We start from the raw sequence: 27,246 nt of genomic DNA, 5'->3' as shown, positions 1-27,246 counted from the left end.
CCAACCTTGTAAATTCAGTCTTTACACACTTAAGTATTCTCTGTTAACACATGCCAAATACAACTTCAACAGCTTCCCATTGCCTAAGACCTCATCATATCTCAAACCCAGTACTGTCTACAATCCATAAAATTATGGTAATTTGTTGGACTATGGGAATGCATATTTAGAGTTGTGACCCTCACTGGCGAGGCGTTTCTTGTTCTAAATACAGAGATGAGTGCTGATTATTCATTGCCTTCCATAGGTGTGTTTCCTGGGTAGAATCGCAACAATATGGAGCATAATCTAGGAGAAACAGACACACTAATGGAAGTACCTCTGGACAGGACATCACACACAGACACGGGAATGCTCCCCAGGTAATAGTGATTTGAGCTTGGAAGGAAATGGACAAAGCCCACAATACAAATTGTAGAAGATATCTCAGAGGGAGTCAAATGAGGGTTTAAGTGTTTTCAGGTGATGAGACTGTGCTGCTTCATGAAATGCAGAATTGCAAATTATAAATATCATTATTATAATACTATATAAAAATATGCTATAAATAATGCATACAACTACATCCTTTTTGGAAAGTATAATAGAGAATAATATCTAGTATATAGGATGACCTTTTTTTTTATTAAGTCTGACAATAGCTAATTTTATCATGTTTAACCTAGCAGTGAAGCTAATAAGCCAGATATTGTCCAGAGCATATTTACAGATGAAAAGGATAAACAGACATCTGTAGCAGATGAAAGACAAGCAGGTATATTATCTGGCCAGCTAGCCTGGAGGAGAATACAGGTGGCGGAGATGAAAGGACAATCTGGCCATGGATGGAATAGGGGCTGAGTCGTGCCTAAACAGGACAGGAATGAACCAGGGGAGTTCCTGTACTACAGTATCCCATTCATCTAAGAAGTACAACAAGGAAGGCAGACTAGTATAAACTTAGGCTTACAGAGGCTCGGTATCTCTGCTGCTCTTTTCATGCTGATGTATCTGCTATCACATTCACAGAAAGGTCATGTGGTTTCTCTGCCATAAAATCCAAATTCCATGACGGAATCACATTAGACCCGAGACCAGACTACAAACTAAGATAGACAGCCACCTGGTAGCCTAAGCACGCAGGATAAACTACTTATTAATCAGGCTGTATTAAATTTGCCAACACACATATTACTCTGCTTATATTTTCATCACAATTGGAAATCTTAAACTCAAATGTGTAACTTTCTCTTAGTTCTGTTTTGGTACTCTATTTAATTGAGGCGTTAGAAGTAAAAGAAATGGTTGGTGGGAGAGTACTGAATTATAGTACCAGTCAACTCAGGCAGTGACCAGACTGGTAAGAGTAAAAAACACAAGGACTATAGATAGGAATTGGGGTATTCTGTTTAGGTCTATATAGTAAAGAGTCTCTATGGAAAAAATAAGTGTCTTCCTTGGATCCTACCACAACAAAACAAAGCTTTTTATTTTTTTGGTAAACATCTGAGGTAGACGATCGTGTGTACTCACCAAGCCAGAAATAAGACCTTCTAAGTCTGCCATCCTTTTTGAACATAACGGATATTCTGCTGTATCTTAATACATAATTCGCCTGCCTCCTCACTCACTCACTCACTCACTAACTCACTCACTCACTTCCGAAGCCGAATGTGCAGTCGCCTTCTGCGCACGTCCGAAGCCAAATGCGCAGTCGCCTTCTGCGCAGCTGCCCGAAAAACCTCACGAGACCGACATCCAACCCCAACATCGCGGCAGGCGGCAGATTTACAGCCTCAAAAATTCAAAGAGAAAGGCGACTTCGATTAAAGCTCTAGAGTCCTGAAAGGCGATTTCGACTACAGCTCGAGGCCTAATTACGCATTCTGATTCAATTACGCATTCATTCAATACACCTATATCAGGTTTGTGGTGCTTATACTTATTACTATTCCATATTGTACTGGAACATTCATCATTCGATATTATACTATAGGCCTGGAAAATTCATCAACTAACAGTACAAGCCTGTACAGTAATGAGTAAAGTGGACTATAATCATTACAAAACAACTTCTTCGTTACTTATCATTTGTTCTTCATACACTGCTGACATAAACTCGTGCCCGTTTCATCTTACGTTGTCGAAATGGGCTCTTTCTCTAGTATATACATATCTTAATATTTCTTTTTGAAGGTGTCTCAAAATCTTGTAACAGAAATGTTGTGATTGACATTTTTTTAATTCTCAATTTCTGCAGATATGAACTATACTTAGCAAAATCCCTAGCTGCTGTGGATATGAAATTACTTACTTTCATTACCTAAATGATAAGTGGAGCACAATCATAAATTACCATGACCATACTGTAGTTGCATAATTTAACAGATGACAAGAAGTTACCTGTTTGAGAAATAATCAGATAAACCTTCTCTTGACAAATATTTTATGATTTTTTTTCAAGAAATCTAAAATTGTTGAAGTCATTTTAGATCTAAAGCAGGATTTAAGACACAGTTAAAGGTTCCTGCCAATATAGTTTTGAGACTGAAATTTGATTTAAATTCATTGTTCTCCTGATCAGATGCATATACATTAGTCGGTTTAATCTATCCATCCATCCATCCATTTTCCAACCCGCTGAATCCGAACACAGGGTCACGGGGGTCTGCTGGAGCCAATCCCAGCCAACACAGGGCACAAGGCAGGGAACCAATCCCGGGCAGGGTGCCAACCCACCGCAGGACACACACAAACACACCCGCACACCAAGCACACACTAGGGCCAATTTAGAATCGCCAATCCACCTAACCTGCATGTCTTTGGACTGTGGGAGGAAACCGGAGCGCCCGGAGGAAACCCACGCAGACACGGGGAGAACATGCAAACTCCACGCAGGGAGGACCCGGGAAGTGAACCCGGGTCCCCAGGTCTCCCAACTGCGAGGCAGCAGCACTACCCACTGCGCCACCGTGCCGCCCCGGTTTAATCTAGTTTCATGCAATTTCACAACCATGGCAACATAATACATTCCTAGATCACATACTATTTCAGAAGAGACAGAGGAAATAGATTTCCGTGTCATCCATCCATTAACTGAATCTAATTTCTCAAGCAAACGTTAGTGTAGAATTGTAGCCATAGGATTAACCTCCTGAAAGGGAGAGTGTGTCCATTAAAAAACACCATTAGACTCACAATGACTACAGAACAATTTTGAATTACTTCGGAGGGTGGGAGGAAAACCGAGTGCCAGGAAAAAATGTATACACTTGACATAGTGTTAATCCTTAAAAAAAAAATGAAGAAATCAATACTATTATTATTATTGCTCATTATGACAACATTACATATACAGTATATGGAGAGAAAGAAATTTAAACATGCAAGCTCAGGGACAGTTCTACCGTCTCTAACCAGGTAAGAATTATGGGAAATGTGTGACACTGTTGGTAACTGCCTTTCCCCTAGAACAGAGGAACATTGACTTGACATCACTTCTACCATGCTCTTAGAAGTCTTGCAACTTCTAGCCTCCTGCCATGTCAGCATTTGATTTGGAAGCTGCTTCAGAAGAGGACAGACCCCCCTGAAAGGAAACGATCATTTCTTCAGGCTGAAAAGCCCCTGTCTAGGTGGTGGACCATATATTGTATTTAATACAAATAACACTTCATTCTTCAGCTCCTCCACCAGGACAGTACAATAAATCACTTTGTGTTATGCTCGGTATGGATGTAACAGATGTTCCTTGCTTGAACACAGTACTCTGCCTCTACCAATATTTACTGTATTGTTAACTACTCAAGACTGCAGCTCAAATTCCATCCCCACTAATCACAGAGGCAGAATGCAACATAAGTGTACTAAGCAAAGAAAAAAGATGATCTGTATGGTGTCAGTCAGCAATTTTTTTCTTATAGTCTATCAAAATGAAAATGTCAGCTGACTGTAAAAACAGCAGATCTCATTATTATGAGGAATTTACAGCAAATGTCACATGCAAGGCAGAACACAGGACTACTATTAAAGTGAAGTTGCTTTTTTTAATCTTATGCTTTTTCAGTGCAAACCAGTAAGAAACACAGCAAATGCTGCTAAATTCAGCTGACAATAATGAAGGGTTAGGACTGAACACTTCAATAAAAAGTTATAAACTGTCTAGAGCCTCAGTAGACTGTCTGGAACTTTGTTAAGGTTTACCCCGCTATTGTCTGCAACTCACTTGGAGGCCTGGTCCTGCAGGCTGAGTCCTTTCTTTCGTCTGTGAACATCTCCAATGGTCCAGTTTTCATCAAGTGTGCTGCAGAACAGAAGAGACATTTACATATCTCCAATACAAACGCAATTGCTGACTTCAAAGCAGACTTCATTCTATTATTTAAACCCATCAATAATTAATAAAAATACAAAAAAGACAAACTGTAGATAAGACTCAGAAAATTTAGTCTAAAAAGTGTTTCAATAAATATACAGTGGTGTGAAAAACTATTTGCCCCCTTCCTGATTTCTTATTCTTTTTGCATGTTTGTCACACAAAATGTTTCTGATCATCAAAACACATTTAACCATTAGTCAAATATAACACAAGTAAACACAAAATGCAGTTTTTAAATGATGGTTTTTATTATTTAGGGAGAAAAAAAATCCAAACCTACATGGCCCTGTGTGAAAAAGTAATTGCCCCCTTGTTAAAAAATAACCTAACTGTGGTGTATCACACCCGAGTTCAATTTCCGTAGCCAGGACAACGTCTAAAGAACTGCAGGCCTCACTTGCCTCAATTAAGGTCAGTGTTCACGACTCCACCATAAGAAAGAGACTGGGCAAAAACGGCCTGCATGGCAGATTTCCAAGACGCAAACCACTGTTAAGCAAAAAGAACATTAGGGCTCGTCTCAATTTTGCTAAGAAACATCTCAATGATTGCCAAGACTTTTGGGAAAATACCTTGTGGACTGATGAGTCAAAAGTTGAACTTTTTGGAAGGCAAATGTCCCGTTACATCTGGCGTAAAAGGAACACAGCATTTCAGAAAAAGAACATCATACCAACAGTAAAATATGGTGGTGGTAGTGTGATGGTCTGGGGTTGTTTTGCTGCTTCAGGACCTGGAAGGCTTGCTGTGATAGATGGAACCATGAATTCTACTGTCTACCAAAAAATCCTGAAGGAGAATGTCCGGCCATCTGTTCGTCAACTCAAGCTGAAGCGATCTTGGGTGCTGCAACAGGACAATGACCCAAAACACACCAGCAAATCCACCTCTGAATGGCTGAAGAAAAACAAAATGAAGACTTTGGAGTGGCCTAGTCAAAGTCCTGACCTGAATCCAATTGAGATGCTATGGCATGACCTTAAAAAGGCGGTTCATGCTAGAAAACCCTCAAATAAAGCTGAATTACAACAATTTTGCAAAGATGAGTGGGCCAAAATTCCTCCAGAGCACTGTAAAAGACTCATTGCAAGTTATCGCAAACGCTTGATTGCAGTTATTGCTGCTAAGGGTGGCCCAACCAGTTATTAGGTTCAGGGGGCAATTACTTTTTCACACAGGGCCATGTAGGTTTGGATTTTTTTTTCTCCCTAAATAATAAAAACCCCCATTTACAAACTGCATTTTGTGTTTACTTGTGTTATATTTGACTAATGGTTAAATGTGTTTGATGATCAGAAACATTTTGTGTGACAAAAATGCAAAAGAATAAGAAATCAGGAAGGGGGCAAATAGTTTTTCACACCACTGTACTGGTCCCTCAGTAACATAATACTTCAGTGTTAATAACTGAATTGATCAACAGGGAACACCAGTGCCATTTCCATTAGAAATGGCAGCAGTTCCACAGTGTAAGTATATAAGGGTCTTAAAAGTAATGAGCAAAGTGTGTGGCCTGGACCTTAATCTACATGGATGTTGGAGATCCATGTCTTTATATCTGAAGGTGGAAGTATAATCATTTGTTTCTGCACCCCTTGACACAGCCGCAGTCATCTTCCACTAAAATGCTGACATGCTTCCAAAATGGGAAAGTGTCCTTTGTAGACACTGACTAAATTTACAGAAGTGTAGCAGAAACAGGATAATAAAGTAATCTCTGCTACATTCAGTGAGTTGCAAACTAAACGTTTCCTCCACATTGCAAGAAGAGTACATGGCTATATAAAAAGAGCACAAAAGAGAACAGTGAATTTGTTGTTGGGGGTGGTTACTTCAACAAGTGATATTTTAGCCAGGCCAATGAAGCCCTTGTCTTGTCAAAACAGCATTGAAACAAAAGGCTCTCGTCAGTCATTATTGTGTTCAGATTACAGCAAACACAAACCACAGCCATGCAGCTGACATCTCAAATCATACCTCACTTTGTAGAAGCCTCCTTTTTTTGGCATCCATATGTAGCGCATTCCTTCAAAGGTATAATAACGAAGGACTGTTTTCTAAGGGGCAGAAGGACACAGAGATGGGTTAGATTTGGTATGGTTAAAAAAAAAAAAGGTGGGGATATCACATTAACTTGGTTGGTCTAAATCCTTTTTTTATTTAAGATTTTTGAGTTTAGTGGTTTAAAAATAGTTTACAACAGTAAAATAAAGGAGTACCTTGATACATATTTGTACACTGCGCTCCCAGTGTAACTACAGTTCAACAGTGTAATGGAGAATGATATCCAGCATATATGTTAATAATGTAGTTTTCATTAAGGTCTAATAACAACATATTTGAAAATAGGGAGGGAAGTTAACATCTAATAATATCTCATTTTAAAGGGAAGGCAGCTGTATTACCAGCTGTTGCTCTGGCACATTTATTACCATACTAGAACAGATAAGACCTTTTGTTAAGTGCTTTTGAGCCATCTGTGATGAAAAGGGGGAGAGATGACAAAAGTGAACCAGATGTGCAAGGACACTTTACATTCTATACGCCATTAACCCCAGGAAGCAAAGCTAAAGTAGAAGGGATTGGTAGAATGTATGGCACTCATTCCCCTTCTACAAGGAAAGCACAATGTGGAAAGGGGTTGAATCTGCCCAAGCTGAGTAAATGAAAACTACACACTCCTAAAAATGCAATAGGTGTTTCAAAGAAAAGCTTGGCTTTTCTCTACATTCATAATGGCTAACACTGTACAACACCCTAGTACTAAAGACTGTTAGAAATGGATAAATGAGGCTTGCACAAGCATGCTCACTCTCTGCCATTTTCCATCCTGAGACGAGGAAGGCAGACCATGCTGTCTGTTTCTGACCAAGACCAAGACCAAGCCAGACCAGAGACTAATCAACATAAGACAGACAGCCACCTGATAATAAGCACATGGACACAAGACGAACTGCTACTTACGTTGTAATGATATTTTTGTCACAATTGTTTTACTTTATTATTTTGAGCATATCACATACACTGTACAATCTATGAATAAATTTGCACTTTTTCTCCTGCCTGTTTTGGTACTCTTGTTTAGTTGCTTGGGGTTATGGAATGTAAAAGAAGGGGGAACATATTGATCTACAGTAGCAGTCAACCCTGAGAGTGTGGGGATTTTGTGAATTGTTAAGGTCTAAGTAAAAAAAAAGGGTATAAAGGGCAATAGGGTCACCCTTGGGCCCTACCAAGACAGAACAACCAGTTTGAAGAAACTAGAATAGCTAGAGAAAGAGAATGAGCAAATAGCTTGAGGATTTGTCTCAGTTTAGAAACAATATCAAAAAAGTGGTTTAAGAAGATATACTTTATCAGTGTGTCCTACCAGCAAAGCATTACTCCCACATCCGGGTGCCTGTTTGTACCTGCTCTTTGTGAAGCTGCACTGTGTCTCGCCAATCATCCTCTTCTAGGTCAATTCCAGGATGCACCACACTGTATGAAGAACAAATAAACATTGCAGTGGTATGGCGCTTACTCAATATGGAAATCCAGCAAAGTCAACTTGAGCACATTTAATAAGCCATGCATCTTTCCACCCATCGTCAAACCTGACTAATCCATTTGAGGGCTTATTCTGGCAGAACTACTGTATGTGCCAGTCCATCATAGGGTATAATCACTCATATACAGTACTTACACTCACTTAAATGGGGTCAATTTAGTATTGTCAATTAATCTAAAACACAGATCTCTGCAATGGATCACAGGTATCCAAATTTTTGTAGGAATATGGTGGCTGCAGGTTATAATATTCAAACTTCGTATGTGAAAGCTAAGTCAGCCTTTAATTTTTGTTCAGTTACTCATCATGGTTCAGATGTAATAAATGTCTGCTGTACATCAGAAAAGAGCCACAGTGTTTTAATTCAATACTCTTAGAAATCTGCAAGATGGAGCGTTATAATGCTATCATTTTGATTAGGATAAACTCATACAAAAAAAGGATGGATCAGCTGAGATGTGTTCTTTAAAGTGCAATGCTCACTGGGATAGGTGTTATGTAAAATAAAGGCTGATATGGAAATGTACTTCCTCTAAAGCCAAGATAATCGTACAATATTCGATCCCAAGTGACAAGCACCACACTATAGTCATAAGCCACTCTGGTCAAAAACATGATGGTATGTGTAAAAAAAAAAAAAAAGATGCTACTCCTAGAAACGTTTCTTGCAGATGACGGGTCTCACCTTGAACTACAACAATCCATGGCAGATTTTTTCATTATGGGTCACAGAAGGACAAGGAATGGTAACAAAAGTGTCAATCAATTATACTTCATCATAAACATCCCACAGCATACCAGTAAATGATGGTAAAAGCATGTTCTGATATGTCTTGGGTGTCAAGAAGATGTTCAGTTTAGGAAAACAAAAACTGATGGGGCAAGGGCTGGTGATGGAAGTATGACAGCATACAAAGAGTGATTTTACAAAGTTATCACCCATGTCTGTTTCAATTGAACCAAATCCATAAACAATATCTTCAACAACAAAAAACATCCTACGTACAACACTGAATGACAGCAATAGATTTTTATCACCCTACAGAAACAATATTTTATTCTTTTATATTTTTATAGCTTAATTATTTAGACAGTGACACTGCAAATTTAAGAATTAAATGTATATAACGTTTATGGGAGTGACTCCAGCATTACTATAGCTGCCAAGGTGGATGCTCACCTTTCTTCATCAATCTCTTCTGTGATGATGTCAATAGTGTACTGCTGCCCAGAAGAATCCTGAAGAATACAATTATGCAGAGATAACAGAAATAAGTATTCGCTTTGTGGCCTCTCAAGGATTTCTTATGCAAATCAAGATACACAAAAGTACCTTTGAGACACACAATCTGCTCTGACTGATACTTTAAAAAATAAATTCTCCTTAAACATCTCTCCCTTTCTCAAAGGTAGAGTACCTGTGGTTGTGGGTTTATCACATCTGTCCAGGTAATGTAATAATGAGACCCCTGCATGTAAAATCAGTAGCACCCAAACCCAAGACAGTATCTACAATTTTCGATACATTTGTCGAAGGATTAAGGTATTATGTTACAGCCAGCATTTATGTGTAATTTTTTGTTTTATTGTGGTTTTTGTTATTTTTGTTATTAATATTTTATGCCATTTATGTTAGGCTTGCTTATTATTCAACATTTGTGTACAGTTTCTTTAACTTTTCTTTCATTTCTTTGTGTGTGGAACCTCAGGAGGCAGGTCCTCCCTCTAGCTATACACTGAAATCAAAGAAATCCAGCAATGGATCACAGAGTTTGTAGGAGTAATGTCCTAACTGTTGCTTTTCGTTTGATTTTTCTTGTTCATTGGATATACTCTTGCATTTGTTTCTTGGATTTTCTATTATATATTGTATTGGAATTTAGTTGCTTTGGGTTGACTTTAAGACAAAAGCTTTGTGCTTTTTATTGTTCTATTTTTTCCAATAAACCCTTATTTTATAAAGATTCCTTGTTTGCATTATCTTTACAAGATAAAGTTTTAATTTTTCTCTACCTTGTAAGACATTTTGATACATTTTGGGACTTTCTTTACAATTTGAGCTTTCTCTGCTAGCTCACCCTTTTTTTGGACTGAAGCCTGTAAGCTGTAGAAGTTGGGTACTGGCTACCTGGGGGTGAGACTACATTAAGACAGGTCAGTGTTGTTCCTTGGCTGCTTTGTGGAACATTTTGGATGTCTCATGCTCTCTTTTCAACATGTCTGGAACTTCTAATCACAACACAAGGATGACATCCATAATGGCAATCATGTGTCAATCAGAAATTCCAACATCTCTGCTCCTATAACCACCCTCCAATTCCACCTTAGATACATACATATATAACTTACTTAGTACATGGCTATCTGCTTCCACAAAGTCATTTTGTACAGTAAAGGAGTAAAATTCTTATTGGCTTTAAGTTGGAAACCAGCAGACCTTCAACAGTTTCTATTTATTACAAATGACAGATACGTTGTGGGAATGGATCTCCTGATTGGGATAGTGTTGGAATCATTCATTATAAGTCTTTTTATTTGGAGAAATGAAACCTTACAACAGGTCGATGGAAATTTGTTCTCTACATGTAAATTTCAAAAAACAGGGCCTTCATTGTTTTATCCTGGAAAAAAATATGCTTATTGTCCGAAAACAATATATGGGCTATCTAGGTGAATAGGAGAGATGACAGAATGGCCTGTTCTTGTCACAATTATTCTAATATCACCATCTTCAAAAAACAACATTTTCGTAACAGATACCTGTCAGTAATGGTGATCTCCTGGAGAACTGCTACTACTGCTGTCAATAGTCATTGGCAACTTGTTTAAAAAAATAAAAACTGCTTCTGAAATCACACAGAAGCGGATAAATATAACTTCAAAAACATTCCATAATTAGTTTAACATGCTGAATGTTACTCACCATTACTCTTATATACTATGCATACTGTATGTCAAGTTATTCTAACATTTAAAATCTTGTTGTAATTCCTATAGTAATTAGATATATACAATTAATTGATAGTTGTCAGAAAAACACCGTTTTACACACTTCTTCCCCAATTAATATTACTGGCTAAAGCACCTGCCATTTTATACCTGGATGATGACATAGTCAGCCTGGCGCAATGCGCATGAGCGGCACTTGATAAAGACAGCAATGTGAGGCTTCCAATGGAACAGAATGAGAGGCAGACCGGCAGTGAGTACAGTAAAGACGTGGCACAGGATGACACGCCATAGCACCTTTTGGTAGCCCCTCAAATCCTAAGTAAGAAAAGAAAAAAAAGAAAATTTTTAAAATAATGTATGTGAGAATTGTAGGAATACATAACGTCTCAGTTAAATAAGCTTAAAGGAAAACTTTTCAAGTAAAATACGAAGGCTGTAGATAATATACTTCAACAGTGTGTTAGTTAAGATTATATATCATAATTACTCAACAAAGAGAAGTTTAACTATACAGGTATATCATTACTGATACTGCTGGAGTTATAGACTAAAAGACAAATAAATAACTGTAAACAATCGAGTTGTCGAGCCCATGAGATGATAAACCATAGATAAAATGGTAATTGGTTATTAGAGAAGCTTTTGTAATTGTGTTAGCACATCACAAATCTGTTATTCTGTTCAATAAAGCACATAAATTACCTTTCATTGGACTGCAAGAGACTGGTATTCCTAAAGTTAAATTGTGTGTTCCAAAAAAGGCCAAAATGAAACAACTAGTTTGATGGCTTTTCCTGGTTCTATTACTGCTTTTTGGGTTTTTTGCTTTCTCGTATATGAAGTATAGGGAAAGCATTGTAATCGTCGGAAGATTCAATGTCAAGATTTTGATGAATCTCAACATTTAAGACCTCCCTGTATTTCTCATATAAAGTACAGGGAAAGTATTGGAATCGTCCAAAAATTCCACTTTGAGATTTTGATGAATCTTGATGTTTTAGACCTCCCTGAATCTGAAAATACCATTTATGGAATTATGTCTGTCTGTGTGTGTGTGTGTGTGTGTGTCTGTGTGTGTGTGTGTGTGTATAAAAACACGATAACCTGAGTACACTTTCATTTAGGTCAACCAAATTTTGTATACAAATATTAGGTACAAAACGTTGGGCTATTTCCATTAACCAGAAGTGGAACTTTACCTTTTATTCATGCAGCTGCAGAGTCCAGTTTATTCAACTTTACTTTTATAATAATTGTTCAATATATTATTAATTTGATGTTTTTTTTAATATACATAATATAAAAATATAATAATTGTCTTGCGGTTTACTCCTCAAATATCCATCCCCATATCCGAGTACAGGAGAAAGTCTAGGGGAGACCACTCCCGATTTTTGATATCTCCCTTCGCCTGGTTATTGTTCTCTCTCCTCTGGGCTCCTTCACTCTCTAGCTAAATGTCCATAACACCACATCCCTCCACATTTCAAAGATGCACAGGTAACTTAGTTAAGTTAACTAAGTTAACTGATAAATTGTCTCAGTATTAGTGAGTGTAATTATCTTCTGCAACCTACTGCCACCCTGGTCAGAGTTGTTAGGAAACAGTCTGCACCCCAATTAGGTTTGAACAATATAACGGCACTGGAAAAGTATTGAAAAAACTAAATTTTAAACCAGCATTTTGGGATTTTCGGTACCAGGAGTGAACGTCAGTTTTTCCCAGGTAAAGAGAATTTTCTTTGACGAGATCGGGACTTGACGATGGACCAATTATTGCTCTGACATGATTTGGATTTCACTGCTATCAAGAGCAAAGCAGTGCATAATGTGGTGCGATGGTGCTGCACACCAGGGAGAGAAGCAATTGTGTGGTGCACCAGGGAGGCTGGAGTAAGACTGGGGGTTTGGAGTTATTTGCTGTGGAACCTTTTTGTTATAAGCACTGAGGTCGAAAAACTGGTATTAATAACCAAGTCAAAATTTTAGTATCAATCCAACACTACCACCAATCACCCTGACTTGGATTACACAAGTTCTAAAACTGATGAATGGATATATTGTGTATTATTGTGGTGTGCTAACTCAGGCTGCTCTTATGTAGAGTAGACAACTTCATGCTGACTAACCATATTTATTATTTTAAATAAAACAACCTGGAAAATATAAGTAGTGGGTCCTGAAACATACCATCGACTCCTTGGGGCTCTGCTCCCGTGCTGTCCCGTAGCAGGATTGGAGCACAGGGCGCTGCTCTGGCAGCAGCTTACTGCTATCTGCAAAACAAAAAGACCTTGTCAGTGTAAGAACACAGAAACTCAAAAAGCTAAAAGTGAGGCCATCAGCTTGGGAGTGACCGTCAAGTCCTTTTGTCAAGAAAAATGAAAGAATAAACCACTGACTAAGCACAAATCCTCACTCTACATTAGAGTCATGTTCCACAATACTGCCACAAAAGACTTACCTTGTGACAGTTTATCATTAATTAATTTCAATAAGTGATCAGGGAGGTCAGGGAAATAGTTTTGTCAAGTATCACTTACAAACATTCAGAGTTTTTCTTACTGGAAGACAATGAAAAATTTGGCACTTTCACTTTGCCAGACCAGAAAGTCCCGATTTAAGGAATTCTGAATAACAAAAAAACCACAAAACAATGGCTTGCCAGACAGGCTACCTCAGATATAAAGGAATCAGTAAGAAAAATTTGTGCCAATAGCTCTAAAGCAGAAAGACTGTAGAGGATATCATACATAAGTCACTTGATATGGCAATCCTTCAATAAGAAAAATTTAAATAAATGTGCAGGACAAAATAAAAGCTGTAGGAAGAACAGATGGATGAGTCGTGACGCATTGTTTTCCTGTATCAAAGAACCACCTCTTCTGGAATTCCAAAAAAAGAGTACATAGAGCAGACACAGCTAATTTACGATAAGATGAAGTGATTTCGCCAAAATAGCTACAAGTCTACAATTCAAGCTTGAAAAGAATATCAAAAATATAAGCAGAAAATAATTGATTTCTTAGTAATCCACTGGAATCTCTTTCACAGTCAAGCTTTGGAAAGATTAAGTACATTCATCATTTGATTTCAATAGATATATACCTGCATAATTTTGAATCAATTTTAAAATGCTATTAATGGTATATAAAGATCTGAATAATCCTGCTCCTCCTTTTATTGTTGTTGTACCCGTCTTACATCCGTCTTACATCCTTGAACACTGGTTTGCTTACTATTCCAAGAACTAAGCATAAAAGAAGTGGTGACGAGGCCTTTTGGCGTTATGCACTAAAAGTCTGCATGTTATAATGTGCTATTCTCTTTACATTTTTTTTTTTGCCTTCCTTTCAGGTCTGAGTGCATGTTGCAAATGAAATTTGGGGTTTTGGACCCCAAAGGAATACAATTTTACATATTAATTTCTTGCTTTACATAATGTTTACAAAGTTGAATTTTAATAACATTTTATTGTGACCCCATGTTGTTTAGAGTAGAGCATTGCCATTTTATTATGCATCACGTGTAGTATCTAAAATTTGGATTTCCATGTTGGTGTGCATTGCTTATTTTGTTTTTTCTTTTCCTGGTTACAAACATATCTTTTTCTGGCTTAACAGACTTTTGATTTATGCTTAGTGTTTCAAACTTGATGACTTGACGGCTGCCTTTTCTGGTTTTGAGTCTTGCCCATTTTCTCAATCATGTCTCATCTCCTAATCCTCTTTCATTAAAATCTCGCCTTGGATTGGTACACTGCAAGACTTTCCAAGAGAGAACATTTTAAAGAACTCCTACAAACATACTTTTTTACTTTAGCTTTTTCACAGCTGCCTTTTGGCACCACTTCAAATAATTTATGTAAGTATTGTAATATCATACACAATACTTCATAAATGTTCAGTCATTATTAACCTCTACTATTCTCCATTTTCTTTTTTGTTATTTGTGCAGTGGCATTTTGCACCAACACCATTTGATGAAATCTGCCTGTGATGTTGAAAAGAATGTGTAGATAGATAGATAGATAGATAGATAGATAGATAGATAGATAGATAGATAGATAGATAGATAGATAGATAGATAGATAGATAGATAGATAGATAGATAGATAGATAGATAGATAGATAGATAGATAGATAGTTTATTAATCCCAAGGGGAAATTCACATAGTATGACTGTATGTGTATAATCCTAGTGTCCCATTCCATCAAATCTTTTAGAATAATGCAAAAAAATAATAAGTAACTACTTAAGAACTTTTATGTTCGGTAGAATGCCCAGTTGGGGATGGCCGGTCAGTTAGCCTTGAACCCCTGCAGGTTTATTTTCTCCAGCATCACTCCATCTGGAGTTTTTAATTTTTCTGTCCTCTTTGGGCATCCAACCATTGCATCAGCTCTTATCATTAGAATCATTAGAGACTTAAGAATTGAATTTAGCAATTTAATCCATTACTAAGGACTTTTGTTACTTTTTATCTGTATTATGTAGGTGCATATTGATTTCTCCTTATTTATTATTTTTGATAGTTGTTTATTTATTCTTTCATATACTTGTCGATTTCTAATTCATTATTATTGCAATGTTTTTTCTTTAACAACTTGTAAAGAAGTGGAGAAGTTTGGAGCTACCTGTTAAGTATGGAAATGATAGGCTCCATCTTCCTTGCAACCCTGCTCAGGATAAGTGTTTGGAAAATGGATGGATTGATGAATAAATGTGCTATAGAAATAAATGTTATTTTTGTTATCTGTCCACAGTTAGTATGGATGCCTTTAGGCCTTGGGATAGATTCACACCTATGAATATGTAGAAATGCATCTTAACACATTATCATGCTTAGCGTTATGCGTTTTCATGTACTAATTCTGCATTCATTCACCTCTTATTTTGTGTTTAAAAAAAGGTTGTAAGAGGAAAATAAAACTATCACCCAAGTCATCACCTGCCACATGCAGCCATTTTGTTGAGCTAAATGATGTGCGTTGTGGTGTTCTGGTAGTACGATGCCCACTTTGCCGATTATAATGGCAATCCTTGCTATTGCATTCATAAAGATGCATCCCAGAAAGAAACAATACTAGGTACATTTCTCCATGGGGTTTAAAAAGCTATCAAAGTTCAAAGAAAACTTACCAAAACACACTGCAAGAATCAAAGATTGTTATCCAGACAACCTTTTATCACATGGCCTAAGTGACATCACAGACTACGCACCATGAGCGATTACCAAGGAAACTCATAAACAAATGATGGCGAGCACCAATAAACAAAATAGTGTGGAAATGATAAAAATGAAAATATGCAAATCTTGCATAAAAGTCTCAAAACCAAAAACCAGCATAATAAAGAGAATCCTTATATTAGGACTGAGCAGTGTAATAGTACTGGGAAATGATTGGAAAAAAAATTTACAGTACCACCATTTTGAGATTTTTGGTACTGGAAGTAAAAGTCAGCTTTAAACTCAAACCGCTCCTCCAACTCTTGATGGAGAAGCAATGGAATAACGTGCTTTGAATTTCAGGTAACCTTGTGAAACCACATGCTTGGACACGATCAAGACTTCACGAAGGACCCACACCCCCATTTGCTTTGACACAATCAGGACTTCACAGGGCACACACCGCCACCACCCTTTTCATTCAACGCATACTTTATGCTATCAAGAGGGAGGCGTTCGTTTGAGTGGTGCAGCAGGAAAGCTGGAGTAAGACGACAATGTTTTGTAGTTATCCATTATTTGCTTCCAGTGTATGGATGTGCTGCCTCTACTATTACTATACTTTTTCCAAAAGCTGGTATTGATACCAAAGTCATCATCTTACTACCATTCCAACCCTACCTTATATCCAAAACCCTAATTAAAGAGAGAAAAATCCAGGAAAATCTGCATGGTAAGACCAGAATAAATTAAATGTGAAGCAGCAATGTAACACACAGTGGCAAATTATGATGTAAAAAAGAAACAGTAATGAAAATGTCATCTATTTTAAAAGGAGCAAAACAGGTTGGTGCATCTACAGGCAAGGCTGAAGGAAATATACAGCAGTTACAAAATGAAGAAAGCTCTAATAATGAAAAACAAAACAGAACGTTATCATTCATCTTAACAAGCTATTGCTAGGCAACCAGTGTGACATTTGGCAAAGCATCTCCTTCTACTTTGGGGCAAAAGAGGTCACCGCAGATAAGACAGTAAGTACAATTATGGTCTGGTGCCAGAACCAGATCTACTCACTCATTTCATGTGAAACGCAAATGTACAGGATGGGTGGACAGCTGGCTTACGCATGTCAGACAAACTATTTTTCCACCACATAAGCATCCCCAGAGGTTTGCATTTCTTCAGAATCTGCAGGATGGTACAGTTTTTTATTTTACCCATCTCTGCTGTCAAATCTTCAGCTGATGCTGTGCTATATGCAACTTAAACATTTGCCTGTGTGTGACTTACACATTTCCTTGTTTGTTTGTCCTTCTGTGTGACATCTTTATTAAGGAACAATTTTCTATTTGGTGATCTGTGCAGTAGCCAGAACACATGAGAAGTGTTAGCTAAAATTAAAGCGATTGTTGCAAGTTTATTGATAATGTAAAAATCATTCACTAGCATGGTACAAATCAATCATTTTCTCAATTCTGTTAAAAACATGAGCATATCTGGCGTACCTGCCCTCTGACATTTTCTTTCACTGGTGAAGCAGATTACCACAACTGACCAAACCAGTCTGGTAAGAAGATTATCGAAGTTTAAACAAAATGTGAAACCTGAAAACAAAGAATCTAAAAGTGCAGGCATCAAGACTCCGGTAAAGGTGGTTTTACTTGAGAAAGAAATTCAAAAAATGTAGATAATAAAAACACCTTAAATAAAAGTGAGACATTTAGCCAAGCCCTCGCTTTTTCCATTTAAATTTCTCTTTGCTTATAATTTTTGGCTGCAGGCTTCTCACAGTGATACATTTACACTGCACATTACCAGATTTTTTGATTCCTTAACACATTTTTTCAAAAAATCCTGTTTTTCGGCAATATTGTTCCCTTCAAAGCTGCTATGAGGGCTTCTCTCACAGCTTTTATTTCACTTTAAGGACATGTAACACCACATAGCTTTGAACAGGGACCACATAACCAAGCTCAGTCCATTTTATGGCTGCTTTTATGTTTTATCATTTGGCCACTTGTCATTGTAGAAGCAGATGACGTCCTGGATCTCCACATCTGGTCAGCAAAGTACGGCTACTTGGATGTTATCAGCTGGTAACTAACTAAGTTACATATACTCTCATTGAACAAATTGGTTATTATCCTTGCAATTATCTAATCAGCCAATCGTGTGAGAGCAATGCAATGCCTAAAGTCATGCAGATACTGGTCAGCAGCTTCAGTTAATACTCGCATCAAAAACAAGAATGGGGAAAAAATGGAATCTTTGTGATTTTGATTGTGGAATGATTGATCGTGCCAGATGGGCTGATTTAAGTACTTCTATAACTGCTGATCTCCTGGGATTTTCATGCACAGCAGTCACTAGAGTTTACTCAGAATGGTGCGAAAAGTTTAAAACACCCAGTGAGTGGCAGTTCTGTAGACAGAAGCACATCTTAGACGAGAGAGGTCAGCGGAAATGGCCAGCCTGGTCCAAGATGACAAAAAGGCTGTGGTAACTCAGAGAACCACTCAGTATACCTGTGGTGAGTAGAATATCAAAACACATCATACCTTTAGGCAGATGGGCTACAACAGCAGAAGACCATGTTGGGTATCACAGCTATCACCCAAGAACAGAAATCTGTGGGTGCAGTGGGCATAGGCTGACCAAAACTGGACAACTGAAGCCTGAATGAACATAGGCTGGTCTGACGAATCTCGATTTCTGCTGAGGCACACAGATGGTAAGGTCACAATTTGACATATCATGAATCCATGCACTCGGCCCACCCTTGTGTTAATATTCCAGGGTTCTGGTGGTGGTGCAACGATGTGGGGAATGTTTCCTTGGCCCAAATTGGGTTAATTAATACAAATCGATCATTGCTCGACTGCCACGGCCTACATGAGTATTGTTGCTGACCATGGCCATTCCCTTTGTGGCAACAATTTACTCATCTTCTAATGGCCACTTCCAACATGATAATGCACCATGTCACAAAGCAAGTGTCATTTCAAACTGGTTTCATGAACATGTTAATGAGTTCAATGGCCTTCTCAGACAACAGATCTGAATCCAATAGAACAACTGTTGGATGTGGTAGAATGAGAGATTCGCAGCATGAATGTGCAGCTATGAACATGTGATGCAATCATGTCAGCACGGACCAATATCTCAAAGGAATGTTTTATTGACATACTGAGTGTGAACAATTTTTCTTTGGAGATATGGCTTAATAGAGAATGACTAATAATGTTGGTATGGCTGCAAACATAACATATTCTCAAACTGACTTAAAACAACTTAAGGTAACAGGGTGGAGCAGAGACTAAACCTGGAGATGGACAATTTAAAATCAGCAATTAACTAAACATGCAGATCCTTGAGATGGGAGAAGACAACCCATGCGCTCAGGGAGACAGAGAAACCTACTCCGATTCAGAAAGAATATGAAAACTCCATACTGATAAAAGCTAAGCCAGGCATTCACATTTAGGAGGCTGAATTCAATAAGCAGCAGCTGCAGCACTACTCCCTGTGGCATCACCATTTCAAATTAAAATGCTCAGTTTGCTTGCAAGTTGAGTACTTGGGTTTATATATGTTCTGTAGTCCTTTCAAAAGATTTGTGAACTTCTTTGGGATGTAGCAGAAAAAGCATAGTAATAGAAGAAGCAGCACATCTAGGCACTGGAAGAGCATGCAGATTCTTCACAGGCAGTATCCAGGCCAGAAAGGAGATGTAAACCACCATTAAGCAGTTTTATACATTGATGAGCCAAAACATTATGACCACTTGCTTAACATGCTGAAACTTCACCACTGATGCCATATCAGCTCTGACCTACCCAGGCATGGACTCTACAAGACCTCTGAAAGTGTCCTGTTATATCTGGCACTAGGTCATTAGCAGCTGATCCTCTAACTCCTGTAGTTTGCAAGGTGGAGGCACTGTGGTTTAGACTTGTTCCAAAACATTCCACAGAGTTCATCAAGTTCCTCAAACCATTCCATTACACTGTGCAGTGTGACAAGGCACATTATGATGCTGAATGAAGGATGCCACTTTCATGAGCAAATACCATTGCCATGAAGGGGAGAACCTGGTCTGCAATGGTGCTTAGGTAGGTGTGTGGTATAGCGGGTCCACAGCTCTCAGCAAAGGCCAGTTTAAAATAAATAATCGCGCTCGCGGCTTAGCGAGGGGACGTGGTGGTTGTGGCTGTAGCAGGTCTCCGGGCGATACGTGGTGTGGGTGTTTCTCACCTAAGTGCACAGGTGAGGGACTGCCCACATCCGTGATTGTTCCTGGGGCTGCTAATTTGTCGCAGCTGCTATGCCCTCTCGACATTTATAGAAGCGCGAGTCGGCTAGAGAATGAAATGGAAAAGAATAATGAAAGAACAAGAAAGGAAAGAAAGACGGAGGTTGCTGGAGAGCACGGAGCAGGAGAGAGAGAGCCGGTGCGTGTGAGTGAGTGAGCGAGTGAATGCTCGCAGGCAGCTGTATGGAAGCCTGGGTGTTAGGCTGACACCCGGGAGTTGTAGTAGTGGTCGCTCCCGCTGAGTGATCGAGTAGTGGGAGTGACCAGTGAAGGGCGACTGGCCGCGTAAGGCCGGGAAGGCAGCGGGAGTCGAGAGGCTTGGTGTGAAGTCCTTGATGTGAGCGTCCTGGTCATCAAGGAATCCGAGTCTCGAGTCTGGGATGAGTGCGAGACCGAAGCCAGGATCGGGAGGCCTCCAGACCAGTTTGAAAAGAAGTGAAAGACAGCTGCAGAGAGAGCGTCTCGCCTGCTGCAGGGCCCAGACGGGTGAAGCAGGAGAGACGCCAGGTTAAAGAAGCACCAGGCTCTTAATTGTATTTTAAAGGACTGCTTCCAGCATTGTTTTAACCTCGGTTTTAAAGGATTGTTTTTGTATTGAGTTTTAAACCTCCACGTTTCTTTTATAGATTATTTCAAGAATTTGACTCACTGCACTTTATTTATTTGAATATTTTGTTTTTGATTGTTTAATAAAAACACTTTTGTACCATCTCCTTGCTATGTTGTTGCCTCACTGTCTAGCTCATCGGTAACATTACCGGCGGTGACGGGTTCAAGGGCTCCCGAACAGCAGATGGGAGCATGGAGCTGAACCTGCATCGTCACAAGGTGGTACATGTCAAATTCACATCCACATGAATGCCTCGAACCCAAGGATTCCCAGCAGAACATTGCACAAAGCATCACACTCATTTTACCTTCTTCTCTTCTTCCCAAACTGCATCCTGGTGTCACCTCTTTTTCAGGAAAACAATGCACATGTATCCAGCCATTAAAATGATGTAACAGATAATGGGATTCAACGGAACTGGGGCCTTATGTATAAACGATGCATATAAAATGTATAAAAGCTAAACTTGGCATAGCGCTAAGCACATTTTCATGGCTGCCTCAGACCATGCATATGCACGTTTCTGCTTGGTTTTGTAAACGGGGAGCACCCAGCGTCAAAGCAGTGCTTCTGTGTAGCTTCCCTTTCTTTTTTAGATTCACATCTCTGACGCAGGCTTTATCAAATACACAAAAAATTAAATTGCATACCACATACAAATTTAGGGCACTTGATTGCGATCAATCTGTAGCAATATAATGTTTCATGGAATGGCCAAACTATTCCAATTACCATGGCTGCTTTAACGTTGTTAGAAGATATTGCAAATGAAAGAATTAGAAGACAGTGCGCATTTAGAGATCATACTAATTTCTTATCCCATGATGATGACTGGCTTCTAAGTCGATTTCAGTTTCTAAGAGTGATCCCCTTGGAGCTGTGCGCTGAGATGATGCTGAATTTACAAAGGCAGACTTTGAGGAACTGCACAATTCGCAACAATGTCCAGTTTTCCAAATGTAATAAGAACAGTCGACTGTACGCACATTGCTATAAAGGCACCTTCAGAAAATCAATTTGCTTATGTAAATAGAAAGCATTTGCACTCTGTTAACATGCAAATTATCTGTGATGAGAAAATAAGTCTCATTAATCTTGTGGCAAGATATACAGTACAAGTGTCTCGCCAATAATTGCAGCAGCTCACTGCTCAAACAGTGTGAGCTCCGGAATTCTGCTTCCTCCTCCAGTGGTGTTGACACTCAGAAGGTGGGCTGTGACTCACCTTTTCACATCGACTTTGGTATCTGACCACTTCTTTTTTTATTTCGGGGACCGTGCAACTTTCTGAACTTGAACTTTTGAGTGCCTCCGCCACGCTGTGCCACTCCATCATTTTACTTTTGTTGCTTATACCACTGCTTATGCCCCCAAATAGAACGTTTTTCCTTGCTTACACTTCACTGAGCAGGACCTCCATTTCGCATTTGCTGAAATGTTTCTTTTTTACACTTGTTTTTGCCATTGTCTTTTAACAAAACACCAAACGGAAAGGGCTATTTATAGTGATTTGCATATTCAAATAAGTAAAATTCTGAGAGGAGTCAGAGTGGGGCTGTAGGCTTGTGCATGCACATTAAAATTCACATCCATATTACTAACCGAGAATGGTAAACCGGATGGCATGGACGCAGGTACACGGCGATGGGACCATGAGACATACTGCACAGGTGCATACAGCGCACGTCTCATAAACCGCAAGTGAAGTCGTATCCACCGCGAACGAAGGAGTCACGGCCCAAAAACGAAAGAGCTCAACTGATGTGAATGAGAAATGAAGCAACAACGCGCCCATAGCTAACGACTAACGACACAGCCACACAAAAAAGAGGATTCTGCGCTTCAGCCCAGATTCAAACAGAAGAGGCTACGGAGGCCCCACAGGTCCACAAAGATAGTACGGAAGGCGCGGGAAAGTACGAAAGGCAAAGGCGCTTACACAGCATAGTGAAACCCGACATAGTACGGAAGGCGCAGGCGTCACCGCCATATTGTGAGTGGCACTACTGCAGAGTGAAGTTAGGAATAATGTGCTGCTTGGGATTGGGGGATTGTACAAACCGCTGAACGCTTTACACCAAATTCAAACACAATACAGCTCAACGATACAAACACGAGCCCATCTGGATAAGATCAATGAACGCAGGCGCCTACAACGCGCGTCTGAAACTGCGGAAGCAAAGCAGGCACGGGTTCAAAATGAACGAGCTCAACTGACGGATATACAAACACGAGCCCGTCTGGATAAAATCAATGAACGCAGGCGCCTACAACGCGCGTCTGAAATGCCGCGGGCAAAGCGGGCACGGCTCCAAAACGAACAAGCTCGACTAATGTATTTCAGGATACCCAACGCCAGGGGTAGGCAAGCGAAGCGAGCATGGGGCGGAGCCCCCTTGTTGATTAGGATTTACAAATGGAAAGTACCCAGAACTTTGTTTACACGCGGTTTTATGCATCTCATTTTATTTATGTCTAGTTTTGTCTGTACGTCATGTTTTACTGTGAATTCTAAACAAGGCATTATACATGAGGCCCCTGGCAACCTTCTTTCACTTATTCAAGTTCTGATGCTTGCGTATCCATTGTAAGTGTTTTTGACAGTGGACAGGGCACTCTGACTGGTCTGTGGTTACACACTCCCATATGCAGCAGAGTTTGATGCACTGTGTGTAGTGACACATTACTCCCAGAACTATCATTAAAATTATTTGCAATTTGTGCCACAGTAGCCCTTCTGTTGGTTCATACCATATGGGACAATCCTGGTTGGCCTCTCGTATCTACGAGTCATGCCAATGCAAAGCCATGTCTGCGATTCATGGCTTGTCCCTCCTCACACCACTGTCTGTATGTACTCGCCATGGCTGACTGTGAGCACCTCACAAGCCTTGCCACTTCAGAAATGTTCTGACCTAGTCATCTGACCATAACAGCTTAGCCCTAATCACAGTCACTCAAGTCCTTACACGTGTCCATATATTCTGCATTCATGAGGTTACCTACAAGTACCTGATGTCAGCTAACCCCTCTGATATATCCCTCACCCTGACTGGCGCCATTGTTACAAGCTAGTCAGCCTCAATCATTTCCTACTGGAATGCTCACATTGTTTGGGCTCACTGGTGTATAATGAACCGTCAGATCCTATGTTTAATATTTTTCATGCTGCCTTTGTCCAGTAAAACTGAAGGTATAAAAAAAGAATGACACTAAAGTACATATTAAGGGTTGCTATATGCACTTTTCTTTACCACTGCCAAGCAACCCATTTACAAAGGACATTACATGCATGGCACTGCACAGTACACAGCACAACGATCGGAGAGATTTTGATTTGAAAACATGTTTAAACCTCTGTAAATGAATTACTAATTTAGCATCTTCAGGTAACAATGTACTGATAGAAAACTGGGAGGGTTAGCTGTTAAAAACTTACCTTGTTTTTATCCTCAGCAGCACAAAAGGTTCACTGTACCCTAGGCTTTCAAATCCATGAGACCTTTACCCATATCCATTCAGGGCACTGGATACTTGCTGTTTACATTTTTATAAGTATAAAAACAACAGTGAAACTAGTACTGAACCATGTTAAAAACAGAAAGGCTCCACCTAAAAGAAGCTCCAAGAACTAAAATCCACTCGGGGGAAAAAAACAACTTGACGGAAAAAAGATTAAAACAAGCTCAGTTTTGGCACAGTCCCCTGCAGATGGAGGGTTATCAGAAAAAGGAAAGGGTGTGACACAAAGAGGATCTGCCAGACTTCCTGACGTGCCCCAAAAGGCAGAGAAGAAATTAGCTGTACTGACTAAATACAGTGACAAAGGGCAGGTCAGGTCCATTTATAGAAAAAGTAAAGAGCAGTGGCGGCACGGTGGTGCAGTGGTAGCGCTGCTGCCTCGCAGTCAGGAGACCCGGGTTCGCTTCCCAGGTCCTCCCCGTGTGGAGTTTGCATGTTCTCTCTGTGTCTGCGTGGGTTTCCTTTGGGAGCTCCGGTTACCTCCCACAGTCCAAAGACATGCAAGTTAGGTGCATTGGCGAGTGTGTGCTTAGTGTGTGTGCCCTGCAGTGGGCTGGTGCCCTGCCTGGGGTTTGTTTCCTGCCTTGCACCCTGTGTTGGCTGGGATTGGCTCCAGCAGACCCCCGTGACCCTACAGTTAGGATATAGCGGGTTTATATATGTTCTGCATTCCTTTCAAACAGATTTGTGAACTTCTTTGGGATGTAGCAGATAGAAGAAGCAGCACAATAAAAATAATGTTTGCTTACCCAGGAGGTTGAACTCTTAGTATAATAATCCCTCATATATTAACGACAATTGCAATTTATATTCTTCTCTACAGTCATGTGAAAACACACCATTAATTTAGGCCATTCAGCCCAACAAAGCTTGCCAGTTCTATCCACTTAATTTCAAAATAACATCAAGTCTAGTTTTGAAGGTCCCTAAAAACCTACTGTCTACCAAACTGCTCACTTATTCCCTATGTCTGTGGTTCTCTGTGAAAAGAAAAAATTCCCAAAGTTTGTGCATTATTTGCCCTTAATAAGTTTCCAGCAGTGACCCAGTGTCATTGTCGAGTTCATTTTAATCTCAATGTCTCGATCCACTGGGCTAATTCCCTTTATAATTTTAAACAATTCAGTCACGTCTCCTCTTAATCTCCTTTTGCTTAAACTTTAAAGGCTCAGCTCTTTTAATATTCCCTCAGAACTCATCCCTTGTAGCCCTGGAATCAGCCTGGTTGCTCTTCTCTGGATGTTTTCCATCACTTCTGTCTTTCTTGTAGAATGGAGACCAAAACTGTACACAGTACTACAAGTGAGGTCTAACCAGTACATTACAAAGCTATAAAACAGATACAATACTGGTCAAAAGTTTTAGAACACCTCGGTTTTCTTCAAATTTATTCAAATGAAATGCAATGAATTGTGAAAAGGTAAGCAGTAAACTGACACAGGAGGAGGAGGATAAGGAGGAAGTTAGGAGCATGCACTGATACAGCACGTTGCCGTACACAACAAACCAACTCAGGATCCCAAATTAGGACCGGAGTGCACCTGTGCAACAGGTGACACCTCAGCATCACACTATACAAACAGGTTTAAAATTAAAGTTTAGGATAGCAAACTCTGAAAAAAAAATTACAAGTATTTCATAAGTTTCAAAGGCTTTTATTGACAATTACATTCAGTTTATGCAAAGAGTCAATATTTGCAGTGTTGGCCCTTCTTTCTTTTTCAAGACCTCTGCAATTCGCCCTGGCATGCTGTCAATCAATGTCTGGGCCAAATCCTGACTGATGGCAGCTAATTCTTGCATCATCAATGCTTGGAGTTATTAAATTAAATTAAATTACAGAATATAATAAATGGGCGTTCTTCAGGGAACAACTAATAAGTTACAACCTACAGATTTTCTGCAGCTATTAAAAGTACATTTTCAAAGATGGGAAGTATAGAATCGCACTAAAGGCTAGAAAGGCGCTTCAAAAATATTGACAGAGACTGAGAAGCAGGCATTGCAGGAATGTACTTGAGAAAGAGAGCACTGGTGAAGAGAAGTTCAGGCACACGTGAATAAAGAGGACAGGCGCTGAACGTACATGTAGGGGAAGAGATAGCAAATATTTCTAAATTATTCAATTACACGTCTTCAACAGGAACTATGGCTCAGCTAATGCATACACACATACTACGTGAATATACAGTATATACACACACCCAGACATACATATATACACATACTGTACATACATACTGTATTAGGCCTGGGGAAATTAACACATTAATTTTTGCGATTAATAGTGCCTCTTTAACGCATTACAAAATATTGCCACATCCCGGGCCTGCAACGAGGTAAATCCCTCAGGTAATGCTTTTGTCAGGGCGGCATTCTCATGTATTTTATTTATTTATTTTTTAACATTATGAAAAAAATGATACAAAAAAGTTAAGTGTGTACCTAAAGAATTACATACACATTCAGTACCATACTGTATTTATATACTACCTTCAAAAATTGTATTAAATAAAATTTTCATTTAAAGGTTTAACATTTCGTATTACACGATTCATAACATTATGCCACATGTCAATACGTAGCACTGATGCTTATTTTCTTGATTAAACATTCTGATGTAGGTGCAGGGGAGGGGATGAGGTGAATGAGGAGATGGAGTGGGGTGGTTTATGGCAGTCCTGGTGCAATGCTAGAGAAGCACCAGTTGCAAAGGTAAAAATTACACTCTCTTTACAGTACTAACCCCTACTCTCTCTTCTGTTCTTT

The 27,246-nt window shown here is 39.3% G+C and overlaps 1 protein-coding gene across 1 annotated transcript in view; it reads right to left on the bottom strand.

Annotated features, from left to right (window-relative positions):
- The window catches only part of atp13a2 (ATPase cation transporting 13A2), a 171,000-nt gene that overhangs the window by 60,294 nt on the left and 83,460 nt on the right, over window positions 1-27,246 (bottom strand). Inside the window, exons 2-8 of the mRNA XM_051931273.1 lie at window positions 13,051-13,136; window positions 11,008-11,175; window positions 9,089-9,147; window positions 7,769-7,838; window positions 6,336-6,415; window positions 4,206-4,283; window positions 320-378 (exon numbers count right to left, since the gene is read on the bottom strand). Of these exons, the coding sequence (XP_051787233.1) occupies window positions 320-378; window positions 4,206-4,283; window positions 6,336-6,415; window positions 7,769-7,838; window positions 9,089-9,147; window positions 11,008-11,175; window positions 13,051-13,136 (600 nt within the window). The remainder of the gene's footprint in view (window positions 1-319; window positions 379-4,205; window positions 4,284-6,335; window positions 6,416-7,768; window positions 7,839-9,088; window positions 9,148-11,007; window positions 11,176-13,050; window positions 13,137-27,246) is intronic.

The sequence above is a fragment of the Erpetoichthys calabaricus genome, chromosome 8 (genome assembly GCF_900747795.2).
Source record: "Erpetoichthys calabaricus chromosome 8, fErpCal1.3, whole genome shotgun sequence".
Lineage (NCBI taxonomy): Eukaryota > Metazoa > Chordata > Cladistia > Polypteriformes > Polypteridae > Erpetoichthys > Erpetoichthys calabaricus.
The sequence above is the reverse complement of the archived record's forward strand: the minus strand, read 5'-3'. Positions and strand labels throughout refer to the sequence as shown.